At 36.1% G+C, this 25,797-nt stretch overlaps 1 protein-coding gene across 2 annotated transcripts in view; it reads left to right on the top strand.

Annotated features, from left to right (window-relative positions):
- The window catches only part of RBPJ (recombination signal binding protein for immunoglobulin kappa J region), a 93,665-nt gene that overhangs the window by 27,838 nt on the left and 40,030 nt on the right, over nt 1–25,797 (top strand). The window contains exons 2-3 of one of the 2 annotated variants that reach the window (XM_069494109.1): nt 7,107–7,289; nt 25,083–25,121. In XM_069494109.1, coding sequence (XP_069350210.1) covers nt 7,273–7,289; nt 25,083–25,121 — 56 coding nt within the window. In that variant the 5' untranslated portion in view covers nt 7,107–7,272. The remainder of the gene's footprint in view (nt 1–7,106; nt 7,290–25,082; nt 25,122–25,797) is intronic. The other variant, XM_069494108.1, reaches the window with a different exon arrangement.

Genomic DNA, 25,797 nt, shown 5'->3' with positions numbered 1-25,797 from the left:
ATTATGGACAAGAACTTTAAACACCTTAAGTTATATAAAAGATAAGCAGAGACAGTTTGGTCCTTGGTAGTTTGTGCCTTACTGGGGGATCCACATACTCTCATTTTTAACTGTAATCTAAAGAACATGATGGCTTGTTTAATAGAGGCATTTCACAAGGAGCATTGAGGTATAGAAGAAGAGGGAATGAATAATTCAGACTGAGGGTTCTGAGGAAAGCTTCATAAAGGACTTCTTCCTTTTCTTAGTTTTAAACTTTTTAATTATGTTAGAAGAAGATGAATTCTGGAAATCTAGAGGCAGGAAATTTTGTCCAGGAATACTGCCTCTGCTCTGCCCGTCCTGCAAAGTCAGGATGTGTTTCTTGTTGGAGAGGAGTTTGTTCAAAAACCACGAATGCCAAATGTTTGTAGACATTTTTTAAATAGAAGAGAGCAATGTTGGTAGAAAGGTAAGCCCGAGTAGAGACCCAGTAAGAAATGTGACTTTTTTTTCCACCTCTGCCAGAGCTGGACCTGCAGAGTGTGTCTCTGGCAGCTGTGAGTACTCTTAGGAAGCTTGTGGCTAGAGTCTGTGCCAACATAGGCTGCGCATGCGCTTCTGCTCTGTGTGGCCACTGCCATTCAGCTAAGTTCCGTACTATAGGCTGAGTAGGAACAAATAGATCAGGAGTGAGAAAGTAAGAGAGGGTGTGTCTGTGTGGCCTCTTCATGCCTATTTGTAACCTATATGAAATGTTGCTCAAATTCTACTCCCTTCCCGAGAGATAACCACTGTTAAAAATTCTTCCAAACCATTTTCCATGTACGTAAATACACGTAAAAGTACATAAATATAGTTTGGGTTTTCTTTAGGGCAGATGAGCTTATATTGTATTTGTATATTATGTATATTATATTTACTGTTAAAATTTACAATTCTTCTTGAGTCCTTATCAGTATACATTTAGGATTACCTCTCTAATAATTTTGCATAGTATTCCATATCCATAATATAGATGCAATAATATATTTAGCCAATTCCCATTTGGTGTCCAACTAGATGTTTTTCTTTTTTAGAAACAACACTGTAGTGAATATCTTTGTGTACCACATATGTGTGAGTATTTTTGTAGGACATATACTTAGAATTGCTGGCTGCAAAGATATGTACATTTATCCTTTTAATAAATGCTGCCAAATTTTTCTCCAAAAGCTTAGTTAACTTACACCCATATATAGCAGTTTCTGAGAGTTGAACAGATTTCAACAGAAGTTGAAAGGAAGGGGATTCTGCACAGATGGAGAAGTGTACACACAAGCATGGAGGCAGGAGAGCCTGGGAGGTGTGGTGAGGAGAGAGGGAGGTATAGGAAACAGAAGGGTCTTGTGGAAGGTGAGTCCAGAAAGGTAGGTTGGATGAGATAACAAAGTATTTTTTAATGTGTTGCTTAGAACTTCTAAATTTGAGTAGACAATGGGGGCCTTTCTAAAGGTTTTATACAGGAGCTTTATTTCAAGAGAGCAGCTGGTGATAATTGTGACGGCTAGGCTTTGGAGGATAGGGAATTGGCTGTGGGGCTGTTACAATGATTGTATGCCATAAGGAAGGACTTAATGAGGGTAGTAGCATTAGAAAGGAAAGAAAGGCATCAGACTCAAGTAGTGTTAGAGTTAAAATCAATTTGTAAGACTTGGCTTAGTATGGGAAGGAAAAAGGTTGGATGTTTTGGTTGTCTGTGTGGATAGATAGTACCACTTAGGAAGGTAACAAAAATGGGAGGGAAAATAGGTTTGGGTTTGTAAAACAAGGGAAAAATTTAGAAAATATATGTATTTCATCAGGTATATTCACTTTTTTATTGTGGTAAAATATACATAATATAAAATTTTGCCATTTTAACCATTTAAAACTGTACAGTTGAGTGGCATTATGTACATTCACATTGCTGTGCAACCATCCCTCCCATCTGTCTCCGCAACTTTTTTCATCTTCCCAGACTGAAATTCCAAACCCATTAAACAGTAACTTCTCATATCCTCCTTCCTCACGTCTCTGGTAACAACCATTCTTCCTGTGTCTAAGAATTTGACTAGGTTCATATAAGTGGAGTCATAAACTATTAGTCTTTTTTGACTGGCTTATTTTACTTACCATAATGTCTTCAAGGTTTATGTATGTTGTAGCACATTTCATGATTTCCTTTCTTCTTAAAGTGGAATAATATTCCATTGTATGCATATGCCACATTTTAAAGTTCCTTCGTCCATAGGTGGACACTTGGGTTTTTTATGCTTGGGTGATTTGGGGTTGTTTCTTTTGGGGGAGAGGGTTCTTAGGTTTTTTTTAGTGATGGGAGAGTGAATTGCCTAGTTTTTCAAGAGTATATACAATAAAATTGAGTTTGATAAAACTCTACAAACCATTGTACTCTTGTATAGATCCATTGTTAGAAAATAGAGTTTATTGCTACAAGGATGATTATAGAAGATCTTAAATTATACAATGCAAATATAATCACTATTGGAAAAATGGCATAAATTGTGTATGCTGCTAGAGGTAGGTATCATAGTGGTCAAGGGTGTAGTATAAAGTTAACAGGATTTAGAAGACCTGAGGTTTTTAATAATTGGATTATTTAATTTTTGGATTAAATTAATTTGGATTAAATTTAATTTGGATTAAATTTTTGGATCATTAATTTTTGGATTTAATAATTGGATTATTGTGAAGATTGGGTAATATGTACAAAATACAGAGGTGTAATACAGGTCCTAGTCTGGTTGGCTGAAGAACTGTTTTGAAAGAAATTGAATTATTGGATAAATGAAATAAATCAACCCCTGCATCTGGTGAAATAATTTAAGTGATGTAGGGTATCGTAAAATAGGAGATGAGTGACTTGTCCTCAAGTTGTTGTTACTTGTCAATTGTGAAACTGTCTCCAAAATCCTGATAATTTTGTGGTAGTCAAAATTTCTAATTTAAGTTAAAATGAGAACAATGAGATGAGAATAGTTATATCAGGGAGGTTCCTTTATCTTGTTGAAAAATTAATTACTACCTAGAAAACACATTCACTTTTCAAGTTCTCTGTAGTCAATTTCTTAGTGTTATATATAATTGTAGGCCCACAGCCTGAAATTGTGACTTCTATTAATTTTAACAGAATTCTACCTCAGCAAAATGTGTTATGCTTTGGAACTCATCAACATAAGGTTTTCCTGATGTTCCTTTCCTATTAAAACATACACACAAAATGCTACATATGAAACTTTTATAATAGTTGGCATTTGAAAATTGGAAACTGTGAAGAGAATACAAAATATATATGAAGAAAGGTAATGGAAAATTAACACAATGCATCCAAAGAAGTCCTGGGAGACTTCTTAAAGTTGTTCTTTCTATGATGGCTAAAGTTATAGGACAGCTGTTTAGCTTTATTAATTTTTTTCAGCCTCATCTTAAAAGATAAACTAATAGAATCTACTTGGTAGTTTAAATGAGATCCTTAGTTTGTAGAAAACACTCCATTAATGCTATCTATTAAATATATTATTTCTAATCTATAGGTTTGAGACAGGTATTTTTGTGGTGAGAGAGCATCAGGTAATTACTGTTCCTAGCTGAAATCACCTTTATTGTTTTAACCATACACTGTTAGAATATGGAATAATAATTTTAGTCTCTGTAATTAGGAATTTTCTTAAGTATTCTTACCAAATTATCTTTTTTTTTTTTTAGGAGGGGAGGCAGTCTCTGTTGCCTGGGCTAGAGTGTAGTGGTGTGATCATAGTTCACTGCAACCTTAAACTCCTGCCTCAGCCTCCTGAGTAGCTGGGACTACAGGCGGGTGCCACCCACCATGCCTAGCTAATTTTTTCTTTTTCTTTTTTTTTTTTTTTTTTTTTTGAAGAGATGGGAGTCTTGCTCTTGCTCAGGCTCATAAGTGGTTTTTGTTTTTGTTTTTCTTCTTCCTTTTTTTTTTTTTTTTTTTTTAATGCGGGGTGTCGCCATGTTTCCCAAGCTGGTCTTGAGCTCTTGGGCTCAAGCGATCTTCCTGCCTCAGCTTCCCAAGTAGCTGGGATTACAGATGAGCATCACCATGCCTGGCTGCATAAGATTTTTAATACACATTAATTGTATAACTAAAAGAAATGTAGTTGGGTGTCAGAACTCCTGAAGGGCATTACTTTTTTATAATCTACTATTTTGGACATTAATACTTTTACAGTGAATTACACAGAAGAGTTATGCTGTTATTGGTGAAGATATTTTAAAAACAACCATTTAAGTTTCTTACTATAACAGTTTTTGTACCCTGAAACGTAGTAATTCTACACAATTATTTGTTTCAGCAATTTAAAACATGGTGTCAAGTTGTTTTGTTGTTTGATTAATCTACTTGTTACCAAACACTGGATAGTAGTTCAATTTATCGCTTCTGCAGTTAGTTGAATTGAATGCAATGTGAGGAGATGGTTTCTGTTCAAATCTTGAAGTTACTAAAGAGCTTCCTGTCCTTAATTTGGGGGATTTTTGTTACTCTTTCAGTTAAATCATGTTTGAAGCATTGTAGAGAGCTGTCCGTTTGCTTTTCTGTATTTATTGTCACTGATAACCTGACTGAATGGCTTTACCTCCGTCAGCTAATAAATGATTTCTGTTCTCATTTGATTGGTAGCATACCATGGAACCAGGGCCAAACTGGGAAAATGTGGCAGTGTACTCTCTTAAGGAAAATAGATTTCATGTTTATTTTTGTTTTGTCAACTAAAATTTATATTGATAACTACCATAATTTAAGTAAACCTTAAAAGATTGTCAAGTACATAACTTCATGAAGTATGTCACTTCTTGAGAAGTGGGATTTCATTTGTAGGAATCAAATGAAATTTCTAATTTGAGTGATTAAACATTTTGATCCTTTTAGTGGTTTTAGTAAATGTTTAATCTTTTTCTGAAACATAGCTAAAAACCATTTATGTAATTTTGAATTATAAAATTAGGTTTTGTGTAAGAAACATTTATATATATGATTATTAGAGATTATTGCACTATCAGCCAGGTTAAGAAATAAGCTTACATGTTAGATTTGATTTCTTCTGTTTGTTCCTGGAAAAAAGATTAGTGTAACAATACAAGTGTGGGTTTTCGATTTGGACATTGTGGGGCCCAATATCTGTTCTGTCACTTTTATGTGTGATACTGGATAGCTTACTTAAATCTCTGAGCCTCAGTGTCCTCACCTGTAAAAAGGAGATCAGGATGAAGCAAAATGCCAACAAGTGCTTACTTAGCAGGGCACTTGACATATTGTCAACATATGTTAGGGCCAGTACCACCTCCCACAGCAATATTCTGTAACAATATTATGGTCTAAAAAAAACGCTGAAATTCCAGCTAGAAGATCTAGATTTAAGTCCTATGCCTTTTGTGTTACTACCTATGTTTTCATAAGTCAGGTTCAGTTTTCTCCTCTATAAAATGGGTTTCTGATAATTAAATGAAGTAATGAGTAAGTGTTTCAGATGTAGGCTTTTATTCTTTGTTATCCAACTTATTTATATCTTGCTTTATTTCCCAGGGATTAACATTGTTTTTTCTGTGCAAGGGAAGAATTGTGCTTCAAGAGCATTAACCTAGTTGTTGCATGTTGGATACATTTATTTGGCAGAGCTGAATGTAGGAAACAATGTGATGTCCTTCCAGGAGGTTGTCTGTGTGTGTGTGTGTGTGTGTGTGTGTGTGTGTACACATTCAGCCATTAAGTGGTTTTAAGCAGGGGTGGGGAAGGGCGAGAGTGTTGGACTATTGTGGTAAAGTCATCCATTTGAAAAGATGGTTGTGGCTACAGAGAGGGGTTTCATTGGACCAGGTCCCTTGTTTCTGTTCTTCATTAGTTTCTTCCCACCTACTTTGTAAGAGTTCTTTCCTATATGTAATTCTACCATAATTATCAGCTTTCTGAAGGATGACCTACATTTCGTAATCTGCATTCCCCACAATGTGCAATAAATCTAAATCTTAGAAATATGTAATTTTTCTGACAGTGATTTGAAAGATTTTCATCAGTTAAATCTACCCTTTCAAACAGGAAATAGTTTCACTTTCTCAGCACATGCTATTTAATCCTAGCAGGAAAACTTTGCCATCTTCCATTCTTTACAGGAGCTGTTCCACATACCTAGAGTATAACAGAACCTTTCTTGCCTATTGCTTTCCTTGGAAGCCCTTTTTATGGATTACCTTTATTAAAAATTTCCTGATCAGTCATCTGAAAGTAATTTTAATTGCTTTATGACAGTAAATGTATGTATTTATTGATAAATTATCAGTTTGGACTATTCTTTCTTGTAACTATTAATACATAGTGCCAAAATTGTAGCAAAAGCAGTGTGAATTCTTAGCAGATTTAAAATGTGATACATACACTTCTTACTGTATCATTTTAATAATGAAATTTTTTAATGTTTTTATGTAAGAAAGGTGGGGTAAGGAGGAAAGAAGAACAGATACCTGCCAAGGCAATCACAGAGCAGTAGTAAAACTTGGTGGTTAGCTATCTATCTGTTCATTTATATACATGGGGATGCTATTTACAGAAAGTAAACTTTAGAAACTAGAGCTCTTTTCAATTTAATGACTTCCATGGAATGAACATGATGCAGTATTATTAACATCAGGAGAAACATTGTTTAAAGGAACCCCTGTCCTGTCTGTTAACTAGTTTTAATTCCTTTTTAGACAGGTGTGTGGGTGATTTCCTCTCTCATTCAACACAGAATAGAAATACTGGTCATTCAGGAGTGGACCTGGCACCTAGCAAGTCTTCATACCTGTCTTTTAAGTTATTTTTGTTCCTGGAAAAGAAAACTGAAGAAACAGTTGGGGCAAACAGATCTGTGGCATTTTATTGGAAAGATCTCAATAAAGCAAGGGCTGTCACTTGGGCCACTAACTTATATTCCTTACTTATCTGAGGGTTTACATTAAAAACGACAGTGTTACATAATAGTAGCAGCAACTTTTTTGTTTTTCTTTGTCATGAGGCAGCAGTTAACACAATGCACTAGTGGCTTAACATACCAACACTTAAGTCCTTATTTTTTGTTTTTGTTTTTAAGTCATTGAAATTATGAAACTATCATTCCAATGGAAGCATTATAGTTCTTCGGAACCATTATGATCTCAAAAGGAAAGGAGAATGATACAGATACACTGGCTGAGGTGTTTTGAGGTGCATCGAAGTGTTCCAAGCTGGGACTTACCTTAACATGTTCTTGAAGTACCATGGCGTGGATTAAAAGGTATGCTTTGGAAATCTCCCAGTGACCCCAAGGTCACGGGTAGAATGAATGCTCATGATTCTATATTTAATTATTGCATATTTTGAGATATTTTAATATGTAGATTGCAGATGTGGTTATGGATTTATGGTAGTATTTTTTGTTAGAAAAATCACAAACTTTTTGAGTGAATTTTCTTTTTCCCTTCTTGAGACATGGGTATAGAAGATACTGGGGTAGATATTTTCCCTACGTTTTAATAGTCATGGGCTGTAATCTTTTTTACCAAATAGTTTAGAGGTTATACATGTGTTAGTCTGTAATTATCTTTCTGGTTTACATCATAGACTAGTTCTCTACAGTACTCTCATTTCATCGTAGCCGGAAGAGGAAATAGTTGGGTAAATTCTTCAGTTGGGGCATTAATTTAAACAATCAAAACAATTTTTATTTGGGCCATTTATAGTACAGTTTTGTCTTTTAAGACAAATTTTAAGAATTTTCACTTAGAGGAAAATGAGTAATTTTTAAAATTAATGTTGTGATTGTTGTCTATTCATGAATGTATGTATACATTTAATCATTCTTCTGTTTGTGGTAGGTAGTCTTGCTGTCATTTGTGATTACTAGTGGAGGTAATTCTAGGCTTCATGATACCCACTTAGCCATCAAAAATCTTTGAGGTTTTTATGGTCATAAAATTTTGAGTGATGTAGTCAAAACTATTTCTTGATTATTTGAAGTCTTGGAACCCTACTAATTTTTGTACTGTGTGTTTGCTATTAAATTTTTTTTATAGGAGGGTAGAAGTGAACCAACTCAGAATACTGAACTCATTAATGTCACATGAGGTTCAGTATTCTTTATCTTTTAGGCAATGAGGGAAAGTATATTGGGAAGGCAGAGGTTTAAATCATGGGTGGATAAATTTAATAGAAATACACTGGAGCAGTCCATAATTTTTATCATTTATGCTACGTTATGCTAAGATCCTTTTGGCATGTCAGCAGTTAAATTCTTAATGGAATTTAGTTATTAAAGCTAGGAAAAAACTGCTTTATATTAAATTCTAGTCCCTAATGATAGTCATCTACTCAAGTTCCAAGGTGGAGTCATCTGCTTATTAGCCAAGGCAATCATTCAGTTCAATCAGGAATTTTTTTTCCCCATTATTTTTATTTATTTATTTATTTTGAGACAGAATCTCGCTCTGTTGCCCGGGTTAGAGTGCCGTGGCATCAGCCTAGCTCACAGCAACCTCAAACTCCTGGGCTCAAGCGATCCTTTTGCCTCACCTTCCCGAATAGCTGGGACTACAAGGCATGCACCACCATGCCTGGCTAATTTTTTCCTATGTATGTTTTTAGCTGTCCAGATCATTTCTTTCTATTTTTTAGTAGAGACAGGGTCTCACTGTTGCTCAGGCTGGTCTCCAACTCCTGACCTCGGGCAATCCTCCTGCCTCAGCCTCCCAGAGTGCTAGGATTACAGGCGTGAGCCACCACGCCCAGCCTCAATCAGGAATTTTATGTCTGGTGGCACAGAATAGTATCTGCCCTCCAAAAAGATATTCTTGGACAGAATGGTTTCAAGATAGTGTTCAGTGCATTGTTTACAAAATATGTTTCTCTATAATACTTGCTACTTCAACTTTAGCATTTCTTTTTGTGGGTAGCACTTGAGCATCCATTTATTTTTTTAAACTTCACAGAGGTTTTTTGATGCACAGCTAGAGTTGGGCATGAACTCCTGTTCTCTTTGGAAGAGTTTATAGCTTTGTGGTTAAGTGCTTAGACTCTAGGGTCACCTGACTTGTGTTTCAAATATAATGCTTACCTTGTTATCGTGACCAATTGTAAGAATGACCTGGAAAAAGCCATAAATTCATATATTATTGTATAATCATATAATTTATATATTAGAGATATATAGATAATGGTACACATGCACTTAGTGCAGGTTTAGGCATTTAGAAGCCACTCTTAGATATCCAATGTGATGATTATTAAATGCCAGATCAGGACCTCATTTTGGTGGGAGGAGTGGTGCTTTACATTTTTTTTATCCTGAGTCTTGTACTTTTTCCTATGCTCTTCTTAGAGTGAAAGAAGCCACCGCTATTTGACTGATGTTTTCAGTCATTTGGGCCTTTTCTCATCAGTGAAAGAAGGTGGCCACTGGAGACTGCTTCTTATCTGTGATCCTCTTATTCTGCTAGGTTGATTTGTGTGTCCTCTAAAGCTGTTTTTTTTTTCAAATTGCAGATTTCAGCACATTGATTAGTGGGTCAAGAAATCAATTAAGTGGATTATGACCAGCCTTAAACCATGTATTAGAATAGAAAAATGTCAGTACACTGAATGTAGAAAAGAATGTATTTCTTAAAACTTCTGTTTCAGTTTTTTTTTTTTTTTTTTTTTGAGACAGAGTCTCACTCTGTTGCCCAGGCTAGAGTGAGTGCCGTGGCGTCAGCCTAGCTCACAGCAACCTCAAACTCCTGAGCTCAAGCGATCCTCCTGTCTCAGCCTCCCGAGTAGCTGGGACTATAGGCATGCGCCACCATGCCTGGCTAATTTTTTCTATATATATTTTTAGCTGTCCATATAATTTCTTTCTATTTTTAGTAGAGGTGGGGTCTCGCTCTTTGTTTCAGTTTTTAAAAAAGGTTGAAATAAACAAAATATATACATGTTTATGTGGATATCAGTTGGGTTTAGTTCCACTAAGAGTATGCCCTCCCTTAGTCACAAATGTCCCTGAGAAGTGATATTGTCTTATGTTGTTTTGCCTTGCTGAAAAGTAGTGACCAGGACAAGTTCCAGTCTGTGGCTTCTTAGGGGTGTGCCATATCCCCTACATCACCTCCAAGGTTCCCCTTGCCGTCCTTTTTCTTTGAAGTAAAATTTATTACAGTGGACTATGGAGTAGAAGAGAATAGGAGAACGTAACAGCAGTAGCTTTTGAATAGCATTGACCAAGTCTGTTTTATTAAGTAGAGTGATCTCATATCCTGCCCCTCGGCATACTTTCTGGTGTTTATCAACTCATAGATCAGTGGTTTTCAAACTGCCAGTGGTAGCGCATTCTGGAATCAATTTAAGAAGTTATTCTCTTTCCCCCCTCTAATTAAATGAAACAGAAAAAACAGAAAATGTCATGAATGTATCATACAATATAGTTTTATAAGACATTTGTGTCAATGGTATGTTTAGGTACTGGATTGCAGAGATCTAAGTTCTAGTAATAATCAACTGGGAAACTATATGAAACTCGGTCTTACAAATCCTTACTGCCAAACTGACCTCAACCACAAAAGCCTTCAGATATATCTAAGGAAGGTATTATCAGGTCAATAGTCTTATCTCTGATGGTGAGGAATAGTTGATTAGCTGTGAAACTGCTTGTTTTTAGTTTTTTGCTTTATTGTTTTGTGAAGGTATATGTGTGTTTTTGTTTGCCCAGGTAAATATTTAAAGCTTCATAGGTGAGAAGTTTACAATATTTCATAGTTGTGGAGGAATTTACTCTTTACTCTTGCTTTATACTGATGGAAGAGACCCATGCATTTAAAAAAAATACAAAAAACATGATGATCCACACTAAACTCCACTCAATTCATTTTTCATTCTTTGTATGTTAGGACCTGGTCATATAATAGGCACTTCTTTAATTTAGAAGGTAAAAGTAAAGTTTAATGTGGCAAAAAAATTAAGCATAAATCAAATATATTACAAATATTTAAGGTAGTTAAATGTTCAAATGTTAGAACTTCTGTTTTTGTGAGGATTTCAATACCATTTAAAATTTTATTTTACTTGGATTAGTGCCTGTGCCTGCTGCGGTGCCCTCAAAATAGCCGATATTGATATTTGCTTTACAGATTTATTGAGGATGATCACAGAGTTTCTAGTGAATATTTTAAAATAAATAAGGCTTTAAAGTAGAGCAGTATTCGAGTATGTATGTTTTGAGTTTGTGTCTAAAATATAGTTTCTTCTTCCCTAGAAAACAGTAAGAGGATGAAGACTTCTGGTAAATTGTTTCATAGCAATGGAATTTGTACATTAGTTTTCTACACTTGGGATTTGGAAAATGGAAGAATTCTTTGCCAGAAGAGGAGGACAAAAGATAATAAGCATAATTCATCTTTTTCTGCAAGTTCTTGGAAATTGAGTTCAAGGACATAGTTTAGTTCTCTGAATTGGGCATGATACGCTCCTTAGAAAACAGGTTTTGAAATTGCAGAAGATAAAGCAGTAATCTCCCAATCAGTGGGTTAACTACCCTGATGGTGGTTGCCTGTCTTTGTACAGTTGTGTGCAGACACACGTTATTAGTGGTGGGAGCGTTGTTAGTGGTGGAGGCAGTGAATGAGAACATAAGTATTTGGGGTATAGAAGAGTTGAATTCCTTTTTTCTGTTACTTTGTTTGCCCAAATTCTCCCTCATCCCCCTCTATCTTCTCCCAGATTATCCAATTCTTCCTATACTTTTCAAAAGCATTGTTTGGCCTTTTGTCATTATAAGGAGATTGATTCTTTTTACCTTCTTGCATCTCCACTTTCCACCTCATACTGGTTATCCTGATGGACGCACAAGATTTCATGTTGTTTCTTTGTGGCATTTGTTTCTTCAATCTGTGTCTCTTTCCTTTGGTTATCCATCATGCTTGATAGCAACTTGTATCCTTTTTCTTTGGTAGATTTCTCCTTCTAGGGTGTACTTTAGAAGGAAGCTAAGCTACATTCTAGTTTAGTTGGTCCCAAACTGAGATCATTGCCCAGGGGCAACACCACAAGGGTGATTGATGGAGGGATTAAAAGTGTGTACAGAAGGTGTTGGTGTGGTAGCAACTAAGCAGCTAGGAATTTAACTTTATTAAAACTCCTTTATTGTTGAAATTCCTGTGGAAAAACTAGCCTTGTGAGTGAGAAATTCTAGCCCAGGGACAGGAACAGTCCAGACACAAGTAACGTAAATATACTATATTCTTATAATACAGGGATGATTTGGAACAGGTAAGACCCACTGAAAGCATTCACATTTGAAATAAACACTGTTTCTTGCTCTGTAGTGAGCCAATTTTCAATGCTTGCTATAACCCCCAAACCTAGTCCTCCCCCCATCCCCATTAACAGATTTTGTTTATTTTGTTGACTTCTGTATCCCCAGCTCTTGGGACATTGAATACTCATAGCAAGTACTAAGTAAATATTTGTCAACTGAATGAGATTTTGATAATACTGGGTTTTTAAGACATGCATCTATCCTGTCATGGCAGAAAAGACCATACTCTTATTTGCCAACCTTTTAATATACAAGTGGAGAGAATAACCAGATATATAAGGAGGTAATCTTATTTTGAAATGATCTTAATTTCTACAAATTTGTCATCACTGAACTCTTGTGAGTTGGGGATTGGTAAATCTAAAGGCTGAGAAAATCTGAGTGTGTTGTTATGCTAACATTTAATGAGCATTGTACTTACAAAGTGTCCCTCACCTGGTGATTAACTCAGTGTTCACAACAGCTTTCCAGGTTATTAAAATTAACATTTATTTCTATTGTAGAGACTGAAGCTGTAGAATAACAATGAAAGTGCTAGAGTATTTTTTATTCTTAAACTTTTTTCATGTTTGTTTTATTTTTAAGGAATACCTGGACTTTGAGGGAACATAACTTGGAGATAGTTTACATAATAATTCAACAGATTTTTCTCACAATGGTAGTTAATTCAAGTGTGAGATTATTTATAGGGAAAGACTGATTGTGATTTATGCTCATATCCCACAGATGAAAAGCTTTGTATTTCAACTAAAACATTTCCATATTTGGGATTGACCAGATTTGGTTTGTTAGGAGGTGGACGGTTGCCCTTTTATGGCTGCTAGATATTCCATTGCTCTCTTTTATTTCTCTTCAACTTGGTAGCTCTGACACTCCCTCAAGCAATCTTTTTCTTTTCTTTTTTTTTTTCCTGTTCTTATGCACTCAAGTGTTCTCTGCTTTCTTCCCTCTCTCTCATTTCAATCCCCTTTTTCTCTCTTCTCTCCTTTTCCTTCCCTCATTTATTTACATGCAACCTGAACAAACAAAAGAATTTGCTCTGCACTGTGCCTGTGAAAGAATAATATGTGAACAGTGCTTTTGAGTCAGCGAACTGGGCAGGTCAGGTGAGAAGTGATCAGACCAACAAGGCTCAAGTCAGAAGGATGCTGTGAAAATAGCATAAATCTTAGGGCCTGTGAGGTTGTCCAGAAGTTAAGAGAGCTGACCCAGGACAAGTATTAATAGTATTTTGCTTTCAGAATGAAGAGCTTATTGAGTATAATTACCAGACCAGTAGAATTAATTTTAGAGAAATACTGGAACCAAATCAAAGCACTGATGGGTAAAACGAAAAAATGAACAGTTAGAATGAGTCTCCTTCAACTTTGATTCCTCCCCACCAAGTTCAAATTTTTACTTAGAATTAAGGATTTCTTTTCAATCTTAAACTTTTCTTTACACCTTGAGCTGCTTACATTTAAAAGCACAGGTAGCTAAATTTAGAGCATTATTATTGGCTTAAACATAATGTCATATTAGATTATTGCTGTTATAATAAATAATTACTTGGGTGAAATTGCTGGAGACCTGCAAGTGTTCTATGCAAGTGTTCCTATCAATTAGTTTTAAACTCAACAGAACTACATGAAGGAACTTGTAAGGTGTATTGAGAGTCCCGTTTAGATCATAACACCGCTTCTTCATAGAATCTCAAAAATGTGGATTAGCACTTTTTAAGCGTCAACATGCCACCTCTTTAAAGAACATTGCTAATGTTGAGCAAGTAACAAGAGTAACATATAGCATTATATCTTCATAGAGTATTCTTCATGGGGAAAAATTGTTTCATTAAGTTGAGGAAATTAACCATCATTTTAGCTATCTGAACTTGGTAAAATAGTTCCCTATTTTCTCCATTGTAAAATTTGAAAAGTTAATATTGGCTCATTTACAATTTTTTTCTCCATTGTGGAAATTGACTTAGACATATCATTTAATTCAACTGTGGTCTAATCATTGTTAAATCACAGTTGATCTAAATAGTATAGAGAATGCACTGAAGGCTGCATCCCCACCGCTCCCAAAGTGGACAACCTTCATTTGACATCGAAAGCTGCGTCCCCCACCACCTCCCATTAAGTAAGAACTAAGATTCCATAATAATTTTTGTTTTTTTCTTTTTAACAGATGACTTGTTATTATAATGGTTCAATTCATTTAGTGTACACCTCCTGCATATAAACTTGTATTTGAAAACTTGATGTTAACATTGTATGCACTTGAGTCAACTTCAGTGTGAATAATACAAGCTTGTAACTTTGGCCATATTTCTTTAATGTGCATGCCTGCCATTTTAAAAAATATTGGCCAACCTAAAAATTATAGCCTAATATATACTCTGTGCATCTCCAGTTTATCATAGAAACAAACATTTTTCTTCATCGCTATGTTACTTAGCTATAATTCTTTAAGAGTCTGGATTTGACTACTCTGTAGAGCTGTTAACACAGATCTTCCTGTTTTTTTTAAACCTTACGGCATTGCTTCATAATCTCTAGTTGGATTATTACAGTATTTCATCCCCAGGATTCAACAGTTTTGGTTTGCTGAAAAGTAGTGTACAGGTTAAGAAGTGATTTTTTTCTGAAACATTAAATAACAGTAGGTAATTTGTTTACTGGGAAAAGAGAATGGACATTATCTATTGGGGGGAGGCATTATTTGGGGAAGGCAAGGAAGATAGGTGGTTTATGGAATAAAATATGACTTCCTTATTTATTTATACATGCGGCTCATTATCTTTAACCTTAGTTGATCAATGTGGAATCAGAAGTGGGGGACAGCCCTACTTTGTGACTTTCTGATCTTCATTTTTCCCTTGTAAATGGAAATAATGCTGACCTCAGGATTGTTAATGAGACTTAAATGAGAACACACAAGGAGATGTATTCTGTCTGTTGCTATCTCTTGCTTACTCTGGTATATGAGGCCAGTTTAGGAAGCTACAGGTGCAAGTGGTCATGAGAGCTTCCTCTAAAGGAATCAGGGAATGGAGGTAGAGAAGATAATTTGGAAATACAATTAATGGCATTTATCAATAAATTGCTTGTGGTGGAAGGCAAGAATGAAATCAGTAATACTAGTACTGTAGAGAACGGAGACTTTACATGTCTTTAGCGAACATGCATGGGCAGAAGTTGGTGAGAAAAGCAATATTAAGAATTAAGCAGCTACAGTGGAGCTTATCTGTAAAGAAAAACTAGTCTCCTATTTTCTAATGAAACAATTTGATGTTAGACAGTTAACTAGTAAAGTACCACACAGCACAGCAAAGTACCAAATAAATACATAACAAGAATGACCCAAATGGTGAAAATTAAGTCTACACCTACTAGAGGCCTTATCCTTGTCTCCCTCATTACACCCCGACTCAACCCCATAGCTTCTTTTTTTTTTCCCCCCAGTCTCTGCTCTGTTGCCTGAGCCAGAGTGCCCTAGGCTAGAGTGCCCTGGCTTTCTTTCCTAGTGTTTCTATAACTTATTGACGGTCTATACTTTTTAATTACTGCTTTGTGATCTGGCCAATCTCAGTTCCAAACCTTTTCTTTGCCTGTGCTGAGCAGAGGCTCCTCAGATGTTTGTAGAAGCAATAGGCTACTAGTAGTACCACCCAAGGCAAAGCAGCTTGCAGTCAGGTCTTGTACCGTCAACCGCTGTGCTCCTATGTTGCTTATTCCTCTTTCAGAGCCCCTTGGCCTCCTGCGTGGCTTGAGTGAGCAGATACTAGCTGCTGGGCCTGCTCTTTTGTTCCTGGCAATGCGTGAAGGCAGCATGACACGTTAATGGCCCAGATACACTTTGGCAGAAAGCAATTCCTTAAGATTCGAATTGTGGTTAAGACCATGTCTTCAGAATGGTTTTTGACTTTACCACAAATGTAGATTTGATCATTATAATATGATATGTGATAACAGAAAACTAATTTACAATTTAAAAGACATGTATTGTTTTGGGTATTTTACACCCAAGCAAAAAGTTATTTCTTTATTCATGCAATGGTGTTATGTAAATATTTTGGAAATCTTCTTCCCTATTCTGAACATAAGAATTTTGATTCCCATCATTTTATTGTAGTTAATAATATTGAGTATATTTAAATTATGTATAGGATATCCACAATGTCCTCTTTCACTTGTGTTTAAAAATGGGAATTGCTATCTTTTATGTTTTCATAGGGACAGGCTTCTTTGAAATAACTCCTTATAAACCTGAATCATAAACCATGAAAGACTTATTCTGGCTATCCCATCCGTAACTTTGGTCTGTGTTACGGAAAAGGAAAATAAAAGGCAGGTGCACTACTGAATTCAAATACATTAAAGTACTAAACTGTGTGTCAGAGGTTTGGCTACTTAAGAAATTGACCAAACATGGTTTGTGGAGATTGGGCTGGTACTGTCTGCATAATTTCCACCAACAGAAAAAAGAAGACTGCAAAAACCTCTTGTTAAACTGTAGTCTGTGTAGATTCATGGTCTTTTTTAATTCAGAAAAAAACATACTTTGCAGAATTATGATTCATAGTGTAAACACTAAATTCAGGAGACTTTCACAGTCCCCACTGCAACTGTAACATAGTTCCCTATGCAGGAAAAATGCAAGAATAATTGTTTCAGAAAGGCATCGTCAGATTTATGACATACATATATTTGGGCACACACATACAGACATACAAGTATCTGTGTGTGTGTATGTAACAGGCGAGATATGGTTCCCATAGCAGATGTCTTTAGATTTTCTGAATTTTTTATATTTACAGATTTAGAAAACATTTTTTAAAGAAAAATTTATTCTTTACCTTTATAAAATTTAGTTAATAGCTGAAGGATTGAGAAGGTAACGAAAGACTTCCTTTCAGATTTTTTTTGTCCTCCCCCCCACCGCAAACCAAATCTGTGCTATATCATAGAAAGTTTAGGTTCACTTAGTATACTTTACAATTGTATCATACAAATGCATATCCTGCCACATTTTAGTGCCCAGAATTGAACTGCAATTAAATTTTATCCTAATGCAGAATATGTGAAAAATCATGAACGTTATATAATCTAGTTCCATTTTGAACCAAATTTACCAGTATATGAACTTAAGCAAGATAGTTTCTGAGCTGGTTTCCTCATCAGTATAATGAGGATAGTAGCACCTAGATTGATGTGGGTATGAAGTGAGATGTGAATGGAAAGTATGTAACATAATACCTGCCCTCCAAGAGCTGCTATTGTAGCACACTCCTTGTGGTTAGGAACCATGTTTCTTATTTGCTGCTCTCTATTCCAAGTGTCTATTTAACATGTAATAGGCACTTAAATGTATGCAGAATGGTGAAAGAAAGAAAAAAGGAACCAGAATCTGGAAGAACAATTAATTATACGATTAATAGTTCCAATTAATTACACATTTATACCAACAATTAATTATACCATTCTTTCTCTTTTCACATTTATACCAACAATTAATTATACCATTCTCTAGAGTTGGTGCTTGAGTGGCCATCAGTTGTCTTGCTCTCTTGCTGCTCACCTCCTGCTTTGTGGCCTGTGAGTGGCCCAGTTCCTAACAGGCCACAGACCCAATACTGGTCCATGGCCCAGGGGTTAGGGACCGCAGGTCTAGAGAATGCAATTTTGTCTTCCTGTTTAACTAAGCCAAACTTAGTTAGTAAAGAAAAAAACCCTCTTTTGTGAAATTATATATTGCATATTAAAGCAAAATGGAATTTTTGCTACTGCCCACCATTATCACTAATAATTGTGTATAGGGCATGTGTGTATTTTATGTATACACTGGGGGGGAGGATGAAAAATGTAGATCTCATTTTCTCATTCAGAATTCTACTAACTAGATAGCTTTTTGCATGTGTTATAAATAGGCATAACTGGGAGGTGCTGTGTAACCAGCAGTCTGTTCCTCATTGTACATAAGGATTTAAATTTTTTTTGTTAATGCAAATGATACATTATTGAAAATCTTTGTATGCATGTTTTTGCATAGTCACAAATTATCTACCTGTATAATAAATTTTCAGAATTGAAATGGCTAGGTCAAAAGAATGCACCTCTTGAATTATAATAGACATTGCCAAAATGTCAAAAGGTTGCGTAAATTTAAACTCCCAACAGTGTATGCAAGTTTCTGTTTCTCTACATATACACCAGCACTGAGTATTATCAAATTTTAAGTCTACAACAAGTAATTTGTAAATAATTGTCTTAATGACATAAAAGTTATACCAGGAAGCTGACCACAGTCTCTTCTGTGCCACCACCCATGAATGTTTTTTGGTAGGTTTGTCACCACTAATTTACAGAAAAATTACAAGATTATTACAAGGAAGTTTACCCAGATACCTCAAATGGTAACATTATACCACATTTGCATTATCCTTCCATAGATCTACACATAACTGCATACACATGGCACCCCCTAACTATTTGCAGGTAGGAAGTAGACATCGTACCCTTTTCTCCCTAAATGCCTGTGGGGTATATGAGTGTTTCTAAAAGTAAGGATGTTCTCTTCTGTAACCATGGTACAGTTGCCAAAATCAAGAAATCACAGAAGTGACATTGTGTTCTTACTGTATGATATCAAGATGCATTTGATGTTAGTTTGCCTCATTCAGTCTCTTGATACATGAAATTGGAGTAGTTTTCCCAGAGTGTGATTGCTTCTCTCTTTTTGAGGCCAAACTTTTCATTTAAGGTCTTTATATGACATACTAATAGAGACCAGTATTCTCACAACTCAATTGTACCCTCTGGATAGTGGGACTTAAGGCTGTTACGGATTTAACCCAGGGGAATCCCTCTCCAAATGGGGACATTTGGAAAGAAAACATAAGCAAACCTGGAAATAATATTGGAGATACCTAAAATGCCAAATCCTGAGGGTAGCTGGAGTGATGTTCTCAGTCGGCCCTCATTTATGTCTTTCTACACTTATTGCTTCTTTACACCATTCCTGCAGACTGCTATAAAGAGAAGTTTTGTTTTTTTTTAAATCAGAAAAGAAAAGGTAGAATAAAGGGACTCTAAAATTAAGAAAGTGGTGCTTTTCAAATGTTCCTACTCATAAGAGAGTGAGCAGTTTTTCTACCTGAAGAGGCCAGATGCAAGCATGTTTCCCTAGCTATTCATATTTTGAATATAAGATCATTGTTTTCTTTTTTTTTTTTTTTTTTTTTTTTTGTTGAGACAGAGTCTCACTTTGTTGCCCAGGCTAGAGTGAGTGCCGTGGCGTCAGCTTAGCTCACAGCAACCTCAAACTCCTGGGCTTAAGCGATCCTATTGCCTCAGCCTCCTGAGTAGCTGGGACTACAGGCATGCGCCACTATGCCCGGCTAATTTTTTCTATATAGATTTTTAGGTGTCCATATAATGTCTTTCTATTTTTAGTAGAGACGGGGTCTCGCTCAGGCTGGTCTCGAACTCCTGACCTTGAGCAATCCACCCGCCTCGGCCTCCCAGAGTGCTAGGATTACAGGCGTGAGCCACCGCGCCCGGCCGATCATTGTTTTCTTAGCAGAGGAAAGCTAGTGAAGTTAAAGTAAAAGGAATTTGCTAGTTTTAAACTATATTTAATGACATATATATGTTGCAGAATGTAAATTTTCTTGAGCCATCGTATGATATTAGCATTACCAGGTGATGATGACCAGCATATGTTTTCTTCGTTCCCACTCACAGTCTGAGGGAAAAATGTATGGAACATAGAGCAGAAGGAAAGGGCATGGTAGAAAACAACTATATACTAGCTCATTCTTGTTTTGTTACTTTTTTCAAAAACCCAGAATCATAACTTTTTTCCTTTAAATGTATACCAGGACTGATTATTACATTTAATTAAAACTATAGGTGGCTCATGCCTGTAATCCTAGCACTCTAGGAGGCTGAGGCGGGAAGATAGTTTGTTTGAGGTCAGGACTTCAAAACCAGCCTGAGCTAGAGTGAGACCCAGGCTCCACTAAAAATAGAAAAAATTAGTCAGACATAGAGGTGCGTGCCTGTAGTCCCAGCTACTTGAAACAAACAAACAAAAACTACATTTTATATAGTATGCAGAAAATTTGAGAAACCTACTCATGCAAATGAGGTATTGATGGTTTGTAATTAGCAAAAAGATAAATTGGATAGTGGCAATTCTTTGTTATGGTGAGAGATTGACTCATTTCATGAAATTAAAAGGGCTCCTAGGAAATTTAAGGATTTAGTTTTTGTTGCTTTTTTATTTATTTTTTTTTAATTTTTTGAGACAGATTCTCACTCTTCCTCCCCGGCTAGCGTGCAGTGGTGTCATAGTAGCTCATTGCAACTTCAAACTCCTGGGCTTAAGCAATCCTCCTGCCTCAGCCTCCTGAGTAGCTGGAATTACAGGTGTGTGCTACCACGCCCAGCTAATTTTTTCTCTTTTTAGTAGAGATGGGGTCTCACTCTTGCTCAGACTGGTCTCAAACTCCTGACCTCAAACGATCCTCTCACCTTGGCCTCCCAGAGTGCTTGTATTACAGGCATGAGCCACTGATCCCGGCCTTTTGGATTGTTAAATATACCATATACCTGTTATGAACAATATTTTACACAAGAGTGGTCTAAACGTGATTGGTCCAACTTATTTCTGGTTTAGTTGTCAACAAAGATCCTGTCAGCAGACATCTTATTTTTAAAAAGGATTGCAAATAAAGATAAAAATGTCTACCTACCTATCTCACTATTTGCTATTTAAAGAGGGGAAGACAGAGCCTAATCTTTAAATTATAATCAGTCTCTGAGTAATTGATAGCTGACTGTTGTCATTCTGCTGAGAAGTGATTATTTTGGTTGCATAATATAAGTACTATGTCATGAATTTTGTTGAATCACCATGTTTAAAGATGGGCTTTCTTTTTTAGATAATTCTTGAAGTTTTGTGTGTTAGTTGTATATCAAATTAGTGGTGTAGATGAATTTTGGTAAGTGTAGGATACATATAGTGCCTTGGTGTAACTACACAGTTTTTAATATGTAGACCTATGAAAATTTAGTAAATAATTAAAATTTAGTTTGATTGTGACCTTCAGAATTATGCATTGTTAACCTGCTTTTTTGAATTTTCTCAGAAAACTCATTTTCTTATTCTTTCCTCACTCTAGTAATACAGTAGCCATTAGTTTTAATGAGATAAATAGGAACGTGATGGCATGTGCATTAAAATAGAGGATCAGGATTGCACACAATTATTTGAGATGCTTTATAATCTACTGAAGAAACAATTTGATTGTAGTCATGTTTATAAGATTTAGAAGAATGCATTGTTTTGTGTAAAATGCTGTCCAGGCTCAGCAGGTAAATGTATTGAGTGTTCTTATTCATGTTTTCTATGGCAGCAGGAGTGATGTTGCAGAAGCATGTTTTGTAATTGTTGACTTGATCAAATGGGTATGTCCAAAAAAGGACTTAGATATTTTAATCAACATTTACTTGTTAGTCTAACTTTGAGAGAATTTCAGAGCAGCAAGGGGCAAAATTTACAGTTGAATTTTGAGTGCAGTGAATCTCTTACTAGTCATGTAATAAACCTATGTTAGATCCTGTGTTACATCCCAAATGGCACTTGCTGGTTATAGTATTAGTATCTAGTATGATGGGTGGCAGCATCGTTAAAATGTTTTATCTCATGTGTTCACTCTGTCTCTCTCTCTCAAATTACCATTGTAAGCCCTTAGGTAGAATTTGATCATACCTCACTTTGCTTCTCTTTTTAAAGTATAACTCTGCATATATATACATACGTATAAGTTTCTATACCTATTTAAGAAGTATTTTAAAGAGTATCTTAAACTTCTTGGTTTTTGTACAGTATTCATATCTAACCTAGTAAGGCTGTTTTACTGTAATCATCTGCTGTAATCGCACATTTAATCAGTTTCAAAGGTTCAAAAAGTGGCCGGGCAGGTGGCTCAAACCTGTAGTCACAACAAGACAATTGCTTGAGCCAGAAATTAAGAGGCCAGTCCCTAGGGAACATAGCAAGACCCTGACACACTACAAAATATTAAAAAAAAATAGCCTGGTGTGGTTGTATGTGCCTGTAGTCCAGCTGCTTGGGAGGCTGAGGCAGGAGGAGCTTTTGAGCCCAGGAGTTAAAGGTTACAGTGAGCTATGATTGGGCCAATGCATTCCAGCCTGGATAACAGTGCAAGACAGTGTCTGTTTAAAAAAAAACCTTTCTTTCTTTCTTTCTTTTTTTTTTTTTTTTTTGTGTGGAAAAAGATTTAGGAGCAGGTTTAATTTCATAGCTGCAATTCATGGATCAGTCAGTATCTCATTGTTTTGAACCTGTGATCTTTAGCTGCCTTGCTGGTATTACCACTAAAACATTGTGTTTTGTTTCTTGATTTAAAAAAATTGAATATCCTGTAGGATAAAATCATGGAGAACTAATCATAAATAATTCTTCTTTCAAAAAGTTGAATTATTTGCTCATTTGTGTGCTGTATCATTTAAACTTTTCAGTATTTCAGGGTTAATGAAATATTCAAATATTCAGCAACAGATACCCATTGCTTATAATTATCAGTTCGTAAAGTGTCATCATATGGCATTTACTCAACAAAATGAACTAAGTGAGAGCCTATAACTTTTATCATCAAAGTTAATCTTGTGGAACATAACAAATGTAGTAGAGAAATCTTTAAGTCAAATAAGGCTCCATAATCTCTGACTGTGAACAAGTAACTGTTTGTAACCACAATCTTGCTTCAAAACAAAACAAAAACAGCGTGTATTGGTCTTTTTCAAGTGCTGTGCCTTTACCATCTCTTTCAAAACAGTTTACATTTCCTATTTTAGAGGAAATAAGAGATCATCACATAGGAACTACAGTTAGTTTCTTCTCACATGCTTATCTCCATGAGCATCATACTTAGTTCCTTTAGTTGTTTTGGCTTAACCATTTATAACTAAAAATGGTGATAATTACTAGCATTTGTGGGACACATACTGCAGCAGTCCCCAACCTTTTTGGCATCAGGGACCAGTTTCATGGAAGACAGTTTTTCCATGGCTGGGGGTCAGGGGTAGGCAAATGGTTTCGGGATGATTCAAACACATTACATTTATTCTGCAGTGAAACCTCTCGCTAATGATAATCTGTATTTGCAGCCGCTCCCCAGCGCTAGCATCACCGCTTCAGCTCCACCTCAGACCATCAGGCATTAGATTCTCATAAGGAGCGTACGACCTGGATCTCTCGCATGCACAGTTTACTGTAGGGATCAAACTTATATGAGAATCTAATGCTGCTGCTAATCTAACAGGAGGCGGAGCTCAGGCAGTGATGTGAGTGATGGGAAGTGGCCGTAAATACAGATGAAGCTTCTCTTGCTCTCCTGTTGCTGCTCAGCATCTGTAGCCTCTCACCTGTTGTAGTCTCTCACCTACTGTAGGTGCTGACCTGCTGTAGCGATCTGAGACCCTGGGGTTTGGGGACCACTAACTTACTGTGTTCTGAGCACTGTTCTGTATGTTTCTGTACATTAATTAACATTTAATTCCCTCAACAACTCCTTGAGGGAAGTACAATCGCTGCATCTTTTTTACAGATGACAAAACTGAGACCTAGAGAGTCAAGTAACTTCAGAGTTACACAGCAAATAAATACCAAATCATGGATTTGAGCCTAGCCAATCTTACTCTAGAGCCTTTCTCATAACTTGAATGTTGTTTTCCAATTCCAGCCCGAATTGTGCTTTTTTTTGCCTTTTCACCTGCTTTTCTTTCTTTCCTTTTCCACAGAGTCTCGCTCTGGATTGCCCTGGGGTAGAGTGCAGTGGCATCATAGTAGCTCACTGCGACTTAAAACTCTCAGGCTCAATTGATCCTCTAGCCTCAGCCTCCCGAGTAGCTGGGGCTACAGGCATGTGCCATGACTCCAACTAATTTTTCTATTTTTAGTAGAGACGGGGTCTCGCTCTTGCTCAGGCTGGTGTCCAACTCCTGAGCTCAAGCAATCCTCCACCTGGACCTCCCAGAGTACTAGGATTGTAGGTGTGAGCCACCTGCCCTGCTGTGCCTGCTTTTGTTGTTGCCCCCTCCCAACCCGTTGAAATGCATCTAGGTGAGGCTACTTAGCATGTTTCACTTTTAAAGGGCCAGAAACCACATAGGCTAATTGTCAAAATCTGTGTTTAAATTTCAGCTCTTCTTGCCACTTAATTTACTTTGTGACAAGGGCAAGTTGTTTTTCACATCTTTAAAATGAGGCCTATATCTATCTTATAGAATTATTTTATAATGATTAAATAAGGCAAGTAATAAAAAATATATATAGCATAGTGCCTGACACATGATAAACACTTGGGAGCTCTATATCATCTCTTCAGCTGTGAGGGTTTTCCTTAGTTCTGCGGGTTATGTGTCACTAAGGGTCTTTGATTAATTGTTTTCTTGTGAGGTGTCTCTAAAAGATACCTGTCATCTCTGATCAGTAAGCTACTTCATCAGAGTGGGTGTGTGAGGTCTACTTAGGGTGTGTTGATTTTGTTTAAGAACCATTTTAAATGTGCATTTTGTTATTTATGGGTACAGATGCTTACTAGAGGATTTCTCTTTTTACTGTTCTTCAGTGAGGTTGAAGTATGTCATAAAGGAGATTTCATGGTGCCTAAAAAGCTTACTGCGAAGTGTATCATACAGCTTATTTAATTTTTTTTCTTTTGTTCTTTTTCAGGAAATTTGGTGAGCGGCCTCCACCTAAACGACTCACTAGGTAAGCATTACATAATATTAGTCAGACTTTCATGCAAACATTTCATAAAAGTATAAATCCTGCTGTTTTAGAAACTATATTAGATGCTTTTGAAGTCATTCAAATAGTGGTATCTAGAGCATAAAGTTATTCCCATTTTCTTTTCTCCCCTTTTCCTCTCTCCCTCCAAGGAGGAGTGAGAAGATATAGTTCAAAAGGGAAAACAAAACCTTCCTCAGAATTAGTCTTGAGGTTTTTTTATTTTTTATTATTTTTTTTTAGTGACAGGGTCTTGCTGTGTCACCCAAGCTGGAGTGCAGTGGCCGCATCATAGCTCACTGCAATCTCTTAACCCCTGGTTTCAAGCGATCCTCCCACTTCCCAAAGTGCTGGGATTATAGGCATGAGTCACCACACCAGGCCTAATTTTGAATATGATATAGTGAATACAATACTGGTGACCATGCAAAGCTAGCTTCTGTATCTAGTGCCATTTAGCCAATCACAATTTGTTGATTGCAGCTGAGACTTGAAAGATTTAATGAATACTTTTAGAAAAGAATTTTAAAGAAAAGATTTTTACCTGTTTTTAATGAGAATATCATACCCTGTTCTTATTGTACAAATTAATTTTACAATACATTTTTTAAATTATAAATGTTAAATTTAAAAGTATTAGACTTGAAAATGATTTTAA

Source organism: Eulemur rufifrons, chromosome 19, assembly GCF_041146395.1.
Source record: "Eulemur rufifrons isolate Redbay chromosome 19, OSU_ERuf_1, whole genome shotgun sequence".
Taxonomy (NCBI): domain Eukaryota; kingdom Metazoa; phylum Chordata; class Mammalia; order Primates; family Lemuridae; genus Eulemur; species Eulemur rufifrons.
This window is presented reverse-complemented; position numbering and strand designations above follow the sequence as displayed.